At 33.1% G+C, this 13,996-nt stretch overlaps 1 protein-coding gene across 1 annotated transcript; it reads left to right on the top strand.

The window, feature by feature from the left end:
- The first annotated feature begins 3,393 nt into the window (after positions 1-3,393).
- Positions 3,394-13,018, top strand: LOC143620850 (WD repeat-containing protein DWA2-like). The gene is made up of 13 exons (XM_077092445.1): positions 3,394-3,508; positions 3,575-3,658; positions 3,763-3,895; positions 4,767-4,878; positions 5,156-5,255; positions 6,253-6,380; positions 10,383-10,452; positions 10,550-10,638; positions 10,798-10,843; positions 11,641-11,711; positions 11,808-11,881; positions 11,960-12,018; positions 12,813-13,018. Exons 1-13 carry the CDS (start codon positions 3,458-3,460, stop codon positions 12,864-12,866), a joined length of 1,071 nt encoding a protein of 356 aa, XP_076948560.1. The 5' UTR covers positions 3,394-3,457; the 3' UTR covers positions 12,867-13,018.
- The last annotated feature ends 978 nt before the right edge of the window (positions 13,019-13,996 follow it).

Raw genomic sequence — 13,996 nt, 5'->3', positions numbered from 1 at the left:
ATTATTCCCAATTTTTAAAGGTGGGTGAAAGTGTTTGACTAAAAAACTTGGTAAAAACTTGCAGTTGGTAAATTGGATTTTGTTAAATATATTTTCGTAGTTTTTATTTTTATTTTTATTTAGTGACTTGGAAATGTATTGTAAATGGTCGTTGCTTCTGTTTGTGTTCTTATTTCATTGTAATAAACTATATTTTTTTATATAATATAAAGAAATATAATGAATTATATTTATTAAAAATATATAAAGTCATTTGAAATTTAATAAATTTGAATAAGATATTCTCATCGATGATACCATCAACCTTATCATTTTACACAATGTTAGTACATGAAATGTGACAAGTGCTGGGAGTTGAACCAATGAATAGCGTTGTCTTTGTATAAGATGCATACATATAAAGAATGTGAGATCAAGAGCATGAGCGCATAGATCATAACGAATGTGGCATGTATATGAAAAGAATGAGCAAACAAATATCATGTCTAACGAATGGGGGTTGAATAACTCAACAAATGTGAGATAAAGGCTAACAAATGTGCATACGTCACTACATAGCATATTAACGAATGGGAAGGAATGAGGACAACGAATGAGGCATGATCAAGTTAGCAAATGGGGCTAAGCATGTAACGAATGAGTTGTTAGTATAACAAATGAGCTAATGTCGTATATATAGGTTGAGTTAGTTACAGTTTGTTATAAGTTAGAAGTTACAACGAGCTATTCATTCTTACGAGACACCGTATTATACCGAATCTCTTCCGAAATTTCTAATGAACTTCAACGCGGTATTATTTACATCTAGTGTACATGCTCGGTTGTTTTCGTTCACTGATTAGTACCGAAACGTACCGAAACATTCACCGTGCGTTTTTTGTTTCGTAGATCAATATCGAGTTCATCGATCCTCATCGAGAAAAACACACAAACAGCTCGTGTAAAGCTTCAACTTCATCATTATAAAATGACAAAAAGATTTACACAACTCTTGAACGTAGCTTATTATATTACAATTACAATTACATAACCAACTATTTACATCTACAAACAAAGATGAGGCTGTAAAATTGTACTAGAAATGAGTTACAAATCAAGACTGCTCTAATTTAACAATAACCAGAAGATTATGATGAGATAAGTAGATTCTCCACGAACATGTCCAAGAACACAAGAGCATTTCTACGACAATTTGGGGGTTTTGATGTGAAACGACAATTTGGGGGTTTTGATGTGAGAGAATATTGTATTGACTGATCTGAGCCCAAAAAAATGATAATATATATCCTCTCAACACTTTAACCAGTTCACATTTGGTCCTTGCAATTCAGCCAACACGAGATCAAGCCCGTTTCAATAGTCCAAAACTTGATCCAGCCAATGCCATTTTAACCTTAATTAGATAAAAAATAAAATATAAAATGCTTAATTAAAATAATTGAAAATTATATAATAACAAATTATATGTTGAATTGATATCATATAACAAGAGTGATACCTTGTAACTAATTCAATCCATTATAAATAGCCACTATATCCTTTAGTACCGCCTAGAACCATAATGCGCATATGGAGAATCGCACGCAACATCTTCTTCCCAAAATTTCGATAATCTCACGTATAAGAAGAATGAACCAACATTGTAAAATAAGACAATATCCAGCGTTTAAACATAAACGACATATGATTCATAAAATTCACAATACAACAAGGGAGTTTATCAAACCAAATGTTGTAATGGCAAACTAACTCCTAAGGGCGATAGTCATATAACACACGGTAATGAGATATCATCTCCCCTCAACCTCAACCTCAACCGGTGAAAACTCGATCTCAAATTGGTTTTAGAAAATTAACATGCCCCTATTGAAAATTCTATCAATTATGAGCTTAAAAGGTGACTAAATAAAGCAAATAATACTAGGAACTTTTTTCAATAGGTTATTTTTGAAACATCATCACCAAGCATATTTAAAAATTGTACAGAGCAAAAACTTTTTTCAATCTTCTTTTTTCCGTCATAATTAATTATTTTTCTACTAGATGTGAGAATGGAGACAATCTATCGATTTTAAACAATATTGGTGTCTTAGTAAGACAAGACACCTAATACATACCAATCGTAAACATGGTGCTTTTGATACTGTACTCTATAACAGTATAACACACACTCTATAAATACCTTAATTATTACCTTTTAATTAAAAACACAATACAATTATTTTTAATCTTAATATAAAAGTGGGTTTTCATCAAATTCAAGGAAAAATTTTTAATTACAATTAATAAAATATTTTCGTGAATATACTTAATCAAGAAAAGTATAAAACATGTAAAACATACGGGGAACACTCTTTCATATGACTTAGATTAATTTGGCTGTAAGACCATATCTCAAATTATTGCAACTTGATATTGGTCTATTAAAGATCATGAAAAATGAGAAAAAAAAAGGCTAACAAACTATAAACTAATGTTTCTATAATCGTATCAGAAACAACCGCTAGTCACAAAATCAAATGATTATTGTCGTTCCTTTGATATTTTTGTAAATAAATTGTATACCATCTCTTTCTTCGCAAAACATTTGTACGTATTTTGTTGATATTTAATGTCATCAAATCATTTCAAGTAATTAAAATTAACTTAAGACTAACGGAAAATTTGAATTAGTTTTGCTACTGTGCTGAGTGCATGCTCGTTTGAGATTAATACGATTTTTCAACATCTACGAATATCATGGGTAAGGGAAAGCACCCCTTTGAGGTCTAAAAACTAAGCCCAACAAGCGAGCCAAAATTCTGTTTTTCATAATTCAAGGTACTTAAAGCCTGCTTTTGATAAATCTGGTTGGTGAAAACAACACCATCAGTAACACGCTACAAAAATTAATCCCCAACTATTTTAATCATCAAACCGGCTTTCACCAGGTATTCTGTCGTTTCAACAAAATGCTATAATAGTCTCCAACCTGTATAATGAAAATTTATCACTTTCTTTCATTTTTAAGAAAAAAAAACACAATGAAAAAAAAACACAATTTGTAAAAAACCCACTAATTTTTTTTTAAATTTTATATTACAATATGATACTCATATGAAAGATAAAAAGACACTCGTTATTATGGTGAATTTGTTTTTCAATAAAAAACGTTGTAAAAAAAGTTATGGACGTTTTAAAATAATAGAGGAATTTGACATGTGCCTTGTATATGTCCTTTACCTTGTGTTCACGCTTGATTTCCCTCTAAACTAATCTCAACACTCCGTGCTATAAACAAGATTACTTCTGGTCATTTTCACAAAAACTATATTTATAACCTAACCCATAATAATACACCAACCTGAATATTATTATTAAAACGGTCCTAAAATCTTAGATCAACTATAGAAAGTATCCCTAAAATCTTCAACATCATCAGCTGATTTGATTTCAACAAATACAAATACAAATACAAATGCAAATGCAAGGTGGATCAACCGGAATCGGTTACGGCCTCAAATACCAGGTCACTCACTCAATCAATTACTAATATAAACCCTAATTTCATACTCAATTTCTTCTTCCATTACAGGCTCGTTGCATTGCCGATGTCAAAGCCGATACGGATCACACCACTTTCCTCACCGGTACTCTCAGTCTCAAGGAAGAAAACGAGGTTCATATTATTATTATTATTATTATTATTATTATTATTATTATTATTATTATTATTATTATTATTATTATTATATGAATGTGTTGTTGTTATGTTATATTCAGGTTCATTTGATTAGACTTACATCTGGTGGTACGGAACTTGTTTGCGAGGGTTTGTTTTCGCATCCGAATGAGATTTGGGACCTCGCTTCGTGTCCGTTTGATCAGCGGATATTTTCGACTGTTTTCTCTTCTGGTGAGTGGTTGAGTTTGTTTATTTTAAGTTGTATTATGTTAATGTGCATCTGGTTATTATTTGATTAGACGTTGAAGAATTTGTTAAGTTAGGGTTAAGAGTGAGATCTAGATGAAATTAGAACTCATCTCATGGGATTGTTGTGATCTAAGCTATTGGAAATCGGTAGCACGGATGATTCTACATTTGAACAATGCATTGGCTAACATACGGTTTTGTAAAGTTTGGGATTAATCGCCATTTATTGGTGATTTGATCGCTAATCGGTACTCTACCGGAGTTTTGAAGCATTGATATTGGATGCTTCTACATTTGAACAATGCATTGATATATGATAACTTATGAAAATGGCTAACATGGAGTCTTGTAAAAATAGGGATTAGTGGCCTATTTATCGGTGATTTATCGCTAATTGGTACTCTACTGATATGATTTCATGTAACCGGACCCAAAATTTGGTAGGCAGTCAAAACTGGTCTTTTGGTTTAACCTGTTAACTGGAGTTTTAAGCATAGACATCAACCTGTTAAAGTTTTAAGCAACAAAAGATGATCAAAGAGGGTTCGAAATGCTGAGGTTTGTTAAAAAAAAAACAACAAAAAATGATCGAACAAGGGTTCCATATGTGTGTGTGTATTAAGTTTGAAAAATCACATATAATAATTTCAATTCGATTAATCCCTAGTAATCGCTTGTCAGTATCCCACCACCTGGTTAGCGCCTAGCGAGTTTTACAACACTGCTAACATAGATGATACAATGTAAGGCAAAAAGTTATGAGTGTGGAATTTTAGAACTGCGAATTGCAATCTATAGTGTTTTTGAGAAGTTTAATGGTGTTTAAGGTTTGTTATTTCATCGGGTTTTGAAGGTGAATCATATGAAGCAGCTGTGTGGCAGATCCCTGAATTGTATGGCCAGTCAAATTCTCCTCAGTTAGAATGTATTGCTTCACTTGATGCACACAAGTCAAAGATTAAATGGTGAGTTATGTTTTACTAAAACATCATTGGTTGTTGTATGCATCATAATTTTTATGTTGTCAGATGATCTTAGAACTTTGATTATCTTTGTGTAGGTTTCACTTTTAAATTTCTTGTGATCATTTTTAAATTGCCTTTTTTGCTTCACTTTTGAGGTCATAATTCATGTAGTGATAGTTTTTCAACATTTTCTCAAACAGTCTAAAGATGTTTTTACTTTAATGTGATGTAATCTATTTTATGTGAAATAAATATTGATTAAAGAAGAATATGACAGTGTGCTTTGGTGGCCATCTGGAAGACATGATAAGCTGATAAGTATTGGTGAGCAGAATATATTTCTTTGGAGCTTAGATTCTTCAAAGAAGAGTGCACAGGTATCGAAACATGTAGTTTTGCTTACACTCATTGCTAGCTATCCCATTTTAGCTAATAGTTAAACTAATCATAGTATTTATGTTGAATCAGTCAAACATTGTCATACATGTTACAAGTTCTTTTTCAAGTATGACTAAGGTGGATATATAACTTAAAACGTTCTCTTCTCGCAAACAATGGCTATAATATATTGAAAAATAAAATGTATATTGTTTAAGTTTCAGCAATCAATTAAATAAACCTTTTGTACTATGTCGTGCTTGATTTTCTCAAGAAAATTTTAATTCATACAATTTTGTAAGCCGTTGTAATTCAAAGACTGGTTTATTATTTTCTAAAATGGAAAAAAAAAGGTGTTTGCAGGTAGGCCTGAAAGCGAACCGAACAAACACGAATGGGGGCATGTTCTTCTTTGTTCATTTAACTTTACCCGAACATGAACGATTAATCGAACGAATTATTTTGTTCATGTTCGTTTAATAAGAAAAAGACATGATGTCCATGCTCATTCATGTTTGTTTGTAAAAAAACTAAACGGAATTTAGTATTAGGAATAGGCGTAATTGGACATGTTTCTTACATCTCTTGTTATTTGGACCCTATTCACCTCTTTTGGCTTCTATTGAATCGATAAATAAACGGTTCATTAACTTAGACGAACACAAGCGAACAAATATAAACGAGCGAATGCTCATATAACATAAAGAAAAATATTTAAGTTTAATAAAAGACATGACATGTTTCATGTTCATTCGCTTAGTTCAATGAACACAAACATTTGCTCATTTTCGTTCGTTTAGAAACTAAAAGAATATAAATGAACTTCCCGCCGAATAGTTCACTGAAGTTCGGTTTGTTTACCGGCCAATATGCTGGATGACCCAACCCTATTTGGCCCTCCCCATTTCTACCCGTACTAAAAATTGACTAGTTACTGGTTACCCAACCCACCTTTGTTTCCAACTCAATGACTAATTCTTGAAAAAAGTTGTGTAGGTACAATCTCAAGAGTCAGTTGGGATGCTTCATCATTTGTCTGGTGGAGCATGGGATCCTCATGATGTGAATGTTCTTGCATCAACTACCGAGGCATCTATTCACTTCTGGGACTTGCGCACAATGAAGTATGCTTGAATTTTTATCAACATTTCTTTCATGTCTCATTTAATTGTGTCCGTGTCTTGCCCATCATCCGACCCGAACAAACCCGTTACCAAAGCAGCTGAAAACCGATCAATCCGACCTGAAACCCAAACTACCCGACCCGACGAACCTGATAACCATACAACCTGATCCTGATGAACCTGATAACCGTACAACCTGATCCTGATGAACCTGATTGTGACACGGATCGCTTATCAATATATATACAAAAAAGCCGACCCAAACTATCTTAAACCCGAATAATAAATGTGGTCTACAATAATAATAATAATAATAATAATCTATATTTATGAACTAGTCTATATGCCCGTGTAACACACAGGCTAAACAAATGTTCTTAAAACGTATTGTATATGGAAAGCTTAAAACAATAACACATGGAATGCTTAAACCATTAAACTATTTAATTGGCAACATGCTTGTATCAAGAAACAAACTATTCAAGGTCCTTGCGAAATTAAAATCCGCCTGTCTCCTATACATTTTTAAATCTCAAAATTATCTAAAAAAAATATCAAATAAGATCCAAAACAACTAAGAACTCAATTAAGTAACAATCCATCATGCTTTGGGTTACACAAAAAACCAATTTTATATATCTTTGTAACCAAGTCCATGTCTGAGTAATTATTTCCATAGCCCAAGATCAATTATAAGCATCATTCGAACCACCCTCTTCAAGCTACACTTCATCCATAGAAATTCACAATTAAAATTAAATGTTAATTGGTAAATTTCATATCAACCAGAAAAGTCAACCTTTGACAAGATTTAATTTTGATCTACATAATGTTAAGTTGCCAAGAAAGTAAAAAATAACCAAAACAACTCCATATTGCATATTTTCAATAATGCCCGAAGTACACTTGATGGTATGAAACTTCATTTTATTCACATAATTTATGGATTTATCTTTTCTAATGACCAAATTGGCCATAATGTTGATAATTTCATTTTGAGTCATTTGTTATAGTTGACTGTTAAGCACTATCATGTTTGTTCCAATTTTAAACATCATATTCCTATATATATATATATATATTAGTTTCTGCTGTTTATTCAAAGGACCTTTAACACATAGGCATGTAAACAAACCGAACGTTTAGTGAGCCGCTCCTGAACCGTTGAACGGGAAGTGTTTTTATGTTCTTTCATTTAAACGAACGAACATGAACACATGTTTCATTCATTCATTTACGTAACGTTCTTTCATGTTCGTTTATTTATGTTCCTTTTTGCTCATTTAACCATGTTTATTTATGTCCGTTTATCTTTATTTGTATTTGTTTACTTTTGTTTTTATATGTGAATTTATGTTTGCTTATCTTTGTTCAATTATGTTCGTTTAGATTTTAAAGGAACTTAAATAAACGAACACGAACATGTTCATTTTTTAAACAAACGAATACGAACACAAATATTTGTCCAATTAAGTGTTTGTGTTCGTTTTCTTTTAAAGCTACATGAATAAACACAAATCAACATTACCCGTTAGCTTATTGAGCCTTGAGCCTTCAGATCCTTAGCCATCAGAGAAAAAGATTTAGGTAGAGAGAACGGTGATGAGAACTTCAGGCGCATGTCTTGGGATAGAAAGTTGCATGAAATGATCTTAAATGTTTGCCATCTCCACTGCAGAAAAAATCAATTAAATTGCTAATATCAAATTTTAAATACATATAAGACATAAAGCAACAATATTTACCAGGTAAATACGCAACCATTACCATGTATAGATTTCACAAACAGTATAAAAAACGATGTCATCATCCGCGTATAAAAAGATCATATCACCAACTATTAAAGCTAAGCTTAATAAGTTCTAACATTCTGATATGATGTTTTCAACAAAGTAAACACGTTGACCAACCGAAGAAAAGAACGCAAGTCAGATACTAAGATTGCACCATATCAAAAGCTCTTCTCTTTATGCGTTTTCAAGTAGCATCCTAGATGCAAAATCACACAAATGAACCTAAAACACAAGAATGTCAAACTTAGTAGGCTGGAGATGAAAAATAAATATACCAAATGACATCCAAAGAGACTCCAAGAGCATGTTTCAAAACCAATAAATTGGTCGTAAGTCACCCAAAACATGACTATTTAGTGATAAAAAACCTCCCAGATCAGTTTATTCATATTTATATAACTAATGAAAATTATAAACTTATTAGTCTTATTTCACAAACTAATTGTTTATAGAATTTTTGAACTGTATGGAGAGAAAGTGTTTGTATTAGAGTCTAGTTTCTACCTGGATCCATTCTTTTTCACAAGTACAGTAAATAACATATTTTGCTCAATACCAAGCTAATTAGAAGACAAGAAAATACATAACATTCTTTTTTGCTCAATATCAAGCTCCCTATTATAAATTATAAGACAAAAAAAAAAGCATTGTTTAAGATAATTTACATACATGTAGTATGCATTTCTACTTAGGAAACGAATGATGTTGTGTTTCCAGTCAAATTATAGAAACTAAGGTTTAACATCAATAAAATATTTCAAAAAATAAGTTCCATGATGATATAAGTTTAATGAATAATTTTAAGAAAGCAAGAAACATCATTTGAATTACATAGAACTTCTGTTGAGTTCTCAAATTTCCAACATATTTAGAAATTGGTCCATGGATCAGACAATTACTAAGTACCCTGCATAAGTCCTTAGGATTTAATTAATACATTCACTTATGCACTTCAAAGAGCAAATTGTTATGCAAAAATAAAAAGCTCGCAATATATTCAGTCAAACAAACTGAAATCAATTGAAATAAATTTGGGAGCTATTACATGAGTAAAGGACATTCTAAGGTTCATTCATCATTATTATAACCCTTTCATCACAAGCATAACACTTGGAGTGAACTAAATCAAAAACACCAAAATTAGCTTCAATAACCACCCATCCCAAACAGGTCGAACATTCAAATTTTTTTATGATCCCGTTGTTAGTACATCATGAAACACAACATTAGCATTCTAAAACCCCCAATTTTGCTTATAGAACCCTAATTTACTACATAAAAGAACAAAAGAAATGTAATTACGAACGTACATTTTAGATGTTCATATGCATGAAGCTTTTAGATGTTCATATGAATGAAGATTTGGTTGACAGAGTCAATGGAGGAGGATCAATAATGCAGAAGATTTGCAAGAACTAAATAATTAACCAAAAAAAAAAAACTATTTAGGGTAAGAAAAAACCAGGAATTAGTCGAATCTGTCATTCACAATGACAAGCAGAACGAGTAGAGAAGAAATCTGGACATACCTTTTGAGATGTTGATATGAGATTGGGCAAGAAAACATGACGATGGTGGAATGCATTCTTCAAAACCTAGATAATATCAAAAGTTTGGAAAGAAGAAAGGATTGGGAAAATCTTAATGGATTCACAGCAAAAGCAAATGGTTGTTGGAGAAGAAAGGAAAGAAAATGGCTGCTTGCTACTACTGATGTAAAAGTGAATCTAGGGATAACATTGGAGATTCAAAATTTGAACGCGATTGAAAAGACAAATGATTTGGGCGGGATAGTGAAATGAGCAGACCTTCTCTTTGGCTGCCATGTAAGCAAATTGATTATATGATTGACACGTGTCTAAAACTCCAATAGAAGGACAAGTGTCCCAAAGTATTCTCTTTTATTATATAGAGAAATACAATATTTTAGGATGTTGTATACATGTATCTATTAATTGTAGACTTTGGAGACTTTTAACCCATTAGACCCATTAGCCTCTTAGCTAAATTACTTGCTTTGACCTGCTTGAGATATGACACAACCCAAATAGATTAATTAATAAGTAAACGGGTCAAAAGTGCCATCTCTACACTAGTCAAGTTTCTAAAAAGTAACTGACCAAACATAAGGAAATTAACATCCTATAAATTATCTGTGTGTCATTTACATTTGCTCATAAACATCATCATTTTGGTTCTTACTTTACAGGAAAGCAAATTCAATGGAATATTCACATGTTCGTAGTATAGATTATGATAGCAAAAACAAGCATATGCTTGTAAGTCTGTTGATTCGAGTTAAATCATACTTTAATAATGCATCTGCACCAACCATTTATATATTTATGGAAATCATTTATTTAACCAACAACACAGATAACAGCTGCAGATGATTCTGGAATAAACATATGGGATCTTAGAATGTCGAAGGCTCCTGTTGCAGAGCTCCCTGGACATTCACACTGGTAACTTTGCATTGTTTTGCTTAATTATTATTTGAAAGGAGAAAAAAATAAATACATTAGTTATCATTGATTGGTCAAGCTCTATGATATGGATTTTTCTCTTATCTATGAATTACTAGTTTTTTTTCTTCTTACTGTCGTTTCATTGTTTTTTGGCAGGACTTGGGCTGTTAGAAGCAATCCAGAATATGAAGGGCTCATCCTTGTACTTTCTCCATCTCTCTCTCTCTCTCTCTCTCGATAATCTATATGTGCGTGTGTGTGTGCACGTGTATACACACACACACGTGCAAACATGTACTTTCACATGCACACACACATATATAAAGGACTATAGGGTCGTGTTGTTCAATTGATAACTGCTTTTTAGTGGAGAACTGGATAAGCATTTACAGGTAGGGCTGACTATATGTAGTGGTAGAGAGAAAGAGAGGTGGTTATATGGTTACATAACCACCTCATGCAGAAGTGTTTATGCGGTTCTCTGTTTAAAGTTGGTTTTGTATTCAACGCCTAGGGGTGGAAATGAGCCAAGCCGCTCGTGAGCTACTCTCATTGGCTCACTAAAGGCTTGAATCAAGCCAAGAGCCTAGAAATAAGTTTGTTTAATAAACGAGCCTAGGCTTCACTTATCGAGCTCGAGCTGGCTCGCCAACCTGAAGGAGCCTATTATTTATATACTTTTTATTTAATATATTAAATATATATTTATTGAACAATTCTTATTATGTATAACATTATGATAAAAATAACTAAACGATATATATTTTTTTATTTTTAAATTTTTTAACTGAAATATATATAAAGTAATTAACAAATAATAAACAAGCTGAGCTTGAGCGATTGAGCCTAGTCAAGCTCGGGCTCGGCTAAGTTTGTTTAAACCTTGCGTCCCCTAGAGCTACACAATGTGTAGTTACACATATACACATATGTAAAACAGTTTCTGGATTCCAGTTTCTGTATTTCATTTTTGTTTCTTATCGGCTAATATATATGCAGAGTGCAGGAACAGACTCGGCTGTTAACTTGTGGTTTGCCTCTCCTACAAACAATGAATTAACATCTAACAGGTATTTTTTTTCTTAAATTCATTATCTTTGTCTGCACATGCTTTTCATCTCTACCCTTCTTTCACTTTTAATTTATATTATATTTTAATTTTACAGCGTGCCAAACTCGACTAAGAAATGGACAGAGTCCTTGCTTCATTCATACAGTGACTATGAAGACAGTGTTTATGGTAGTTAATTTGCTTTCATTTCTGCTTCTTTTTTCCTATAATGTAATGGAGGCTATTTTTAACTTGTTGAAAATACAGGTTTGTCATGGAGTTCGCGGGAGCCTTGGTTGTTTGCATCATTATCTTATGATGGGAGGGTAAGCTTTTCTTTATTGTGTATTTATGGAAAGTTACTGCTTTGTATGCCTTATCCAACACCAAAAGTACGCTGTCCGACACTATAAACAAAAGGGCTAATTGCATAAAAAGGTTTTCAACTTCGGTTTTTGATAGAAAGAAGACTTTAACGCTTCAATATTTTTTGGTTTTAAGGTAATTTTTCTACCACATCATGAAAAGTATCTAATTGCACATGCAGAAAAAACTCAACACGATTTTACAGATTCTTTTTGAAATTTTAATGGTAAAAAGAAAAGATGAGTATTCCAAAAAAAAAAGGGTTAGACAAAAACGAAATGTTCCCTACGCCACGCGTCCCTAAGTAGGGATGTCAAAAAAACCTGAGCGTGACGGCAAACCCCGAAATATCCAGGACGGGTAGGGATTGGTTGGTACCCAATCTGGTTACTAGATACATATCCTTTCCCGAGCAATGTATGCAAATTTGTTCTTTTTATTTTATTTTCCTTTTTCCTTGGATAAGAGAGTTATCAATTGACTTTTTAGTTTTTATTTTTCTAATTTCTTGGGTAATAAAATTATATAAAAGCTAAAATGGTAAAATAATGCACAGGAATCCCAATAGATAATTTTGAACAAACTAACGGGCATACGCGATGTATTCGGGCATACGCGATGTATTCGATATCTAATTGGTAATGAGTAATCGGGTACTCGATGGATATGAATCAAAGTTTTACACTCGGATAAGGAAAACAATATAAGCTTAATGAAGTGGTAGGTGGTTGCTAATTGGTATTATGAACAACAGGTGGTTGTGGAGTCGATTAAGCCGCATCTTCCGAAGACACCCTCCATACTTTGATGCAGTTTCAGTTTTGTCAAGTTACATATTCAGGTCTTTTGTCACAGTTCGTTCTGATTTGTTGTTGCTCTCAATCTTTCAGACCATGTTTTGAACTCACTAATGCATGCTATATTAGCAAACAAAATGTATCTATCTTGCCTTCAATTACACACTCATACAGTTCCTCAATGTTAAAACACTTCAACATTTAGTTTTAAGATATTTTTCTTGTTCAAAAGTGAATAGGACTTTTATTCATTGACGTCAATAATTACAGAATAATACGAAAACGAGATAACAAAATACTCGTCTTAAAAATCAGTGTTATGATTCTCTCCTCGCAGTTTATAGCTATCTGTAATAAACGAAAGAAAATCTTAAAATTAAGTAAACTACCTGGCAACAAGTAAACAACATCATATGTCACTGGCAACCTACAACTGAGCTATATTCCCCATTAGTCCTAAACATTTTACTCATAGGTGGGCGACGGGAGATAATGGTGGCTGAAGGTGGGTGGTGGTGTTGGGGGTGGAGGTGGCAGCCGGTGGTGGCAGTGGCAATGGTGGGCAGTAGTGACGGTGGTGGTGAGGGGCGGGGGTGATGGTTGATGGCGGCGGCGGGGGGCGGCTGGCACTGATGGTGATGGTTGGTGGCGGTGGATGGCAATGGTGGTGGTTGGTGGCGGCGCGGTGGTGGAGGTGGCGTAGGGTGAAAGAGGAAATGAAATGAAAAAAAAACATGAGGTATGAATGGAATGAAATTGGGGTGTTTTAGAGAGAATGAAATAGACTAGGTAATGGGTAATTCCATTCCTTTAATCAACCAAACACACTTTTCTCCATTTCTTCACAATGGACAATGGTCATTCCATTTATTCACTTTAATGCATCTTTGAACATAGTTCTCTATTTATATTTGTGTCCGGGCTGAACCACTCTAAATGATTATGTAAAAATGTGAATCCCATGTAAAACCACCGAACTGAGTTATTGGTTAAATTTGACAAGTGATGAAGTTCATACAACAATACCGCGAGGGCTATGGTCCTGGTTCGATTTTGAAGCTCAAATATCTGTTGTTGACCATGTTGAGTCATTGACTATGGTAAGGCTTGCAGATTGATGAATTTGTAGAGAAGAGATGCT

This window comes from Bidens hawaiensis, unplaced genomic scaffold (assembly GCF_021521415.1).
Source record: "Bidens hawaiensis isolate Kalapana, Puna unplaced genomic scaffold, B.hawaiensis_p1.1 tig00002717_1, whole genome shotgun sequence".
Lineage (NCBI taxonomy): Eukaryota > Viridiplantae > Streptophyta > Magnoliopsida > Asterales > Asteraceae > Bidens > Bidens hawaiensis.
The sequence above is the reverse complement of the archived record's forward strand: the minus strand, read 5'-3'. Positions and strand labels throughout refer to the sequence as shown.

Excerpts from the sequence above, each read along its gene's own strand:
- LOC143620850 (XM_077092445.1), top strand. The coding sequence starts at position 3,458 with ATGCAAATGCAAGGTGGATCAACCGGAATCGGTTACGGCCTCAAATAC. Across the intron at positions 5,256-6,252 it reads CTTCAAAGAAGAGTGCACAG|GTACAATCTCAAGAGTCAGT; the intron begins GTATCGAAACAT and ends AAAGTTGTGTAG. Across the intron at positions 12,019-12,812 it reads CATTATCTTATGATGGGAGG|GTGGTTGTGGAGTCGATTAA; the intron begins GTAAGCTTTTCT and ends TATGAACAACAG.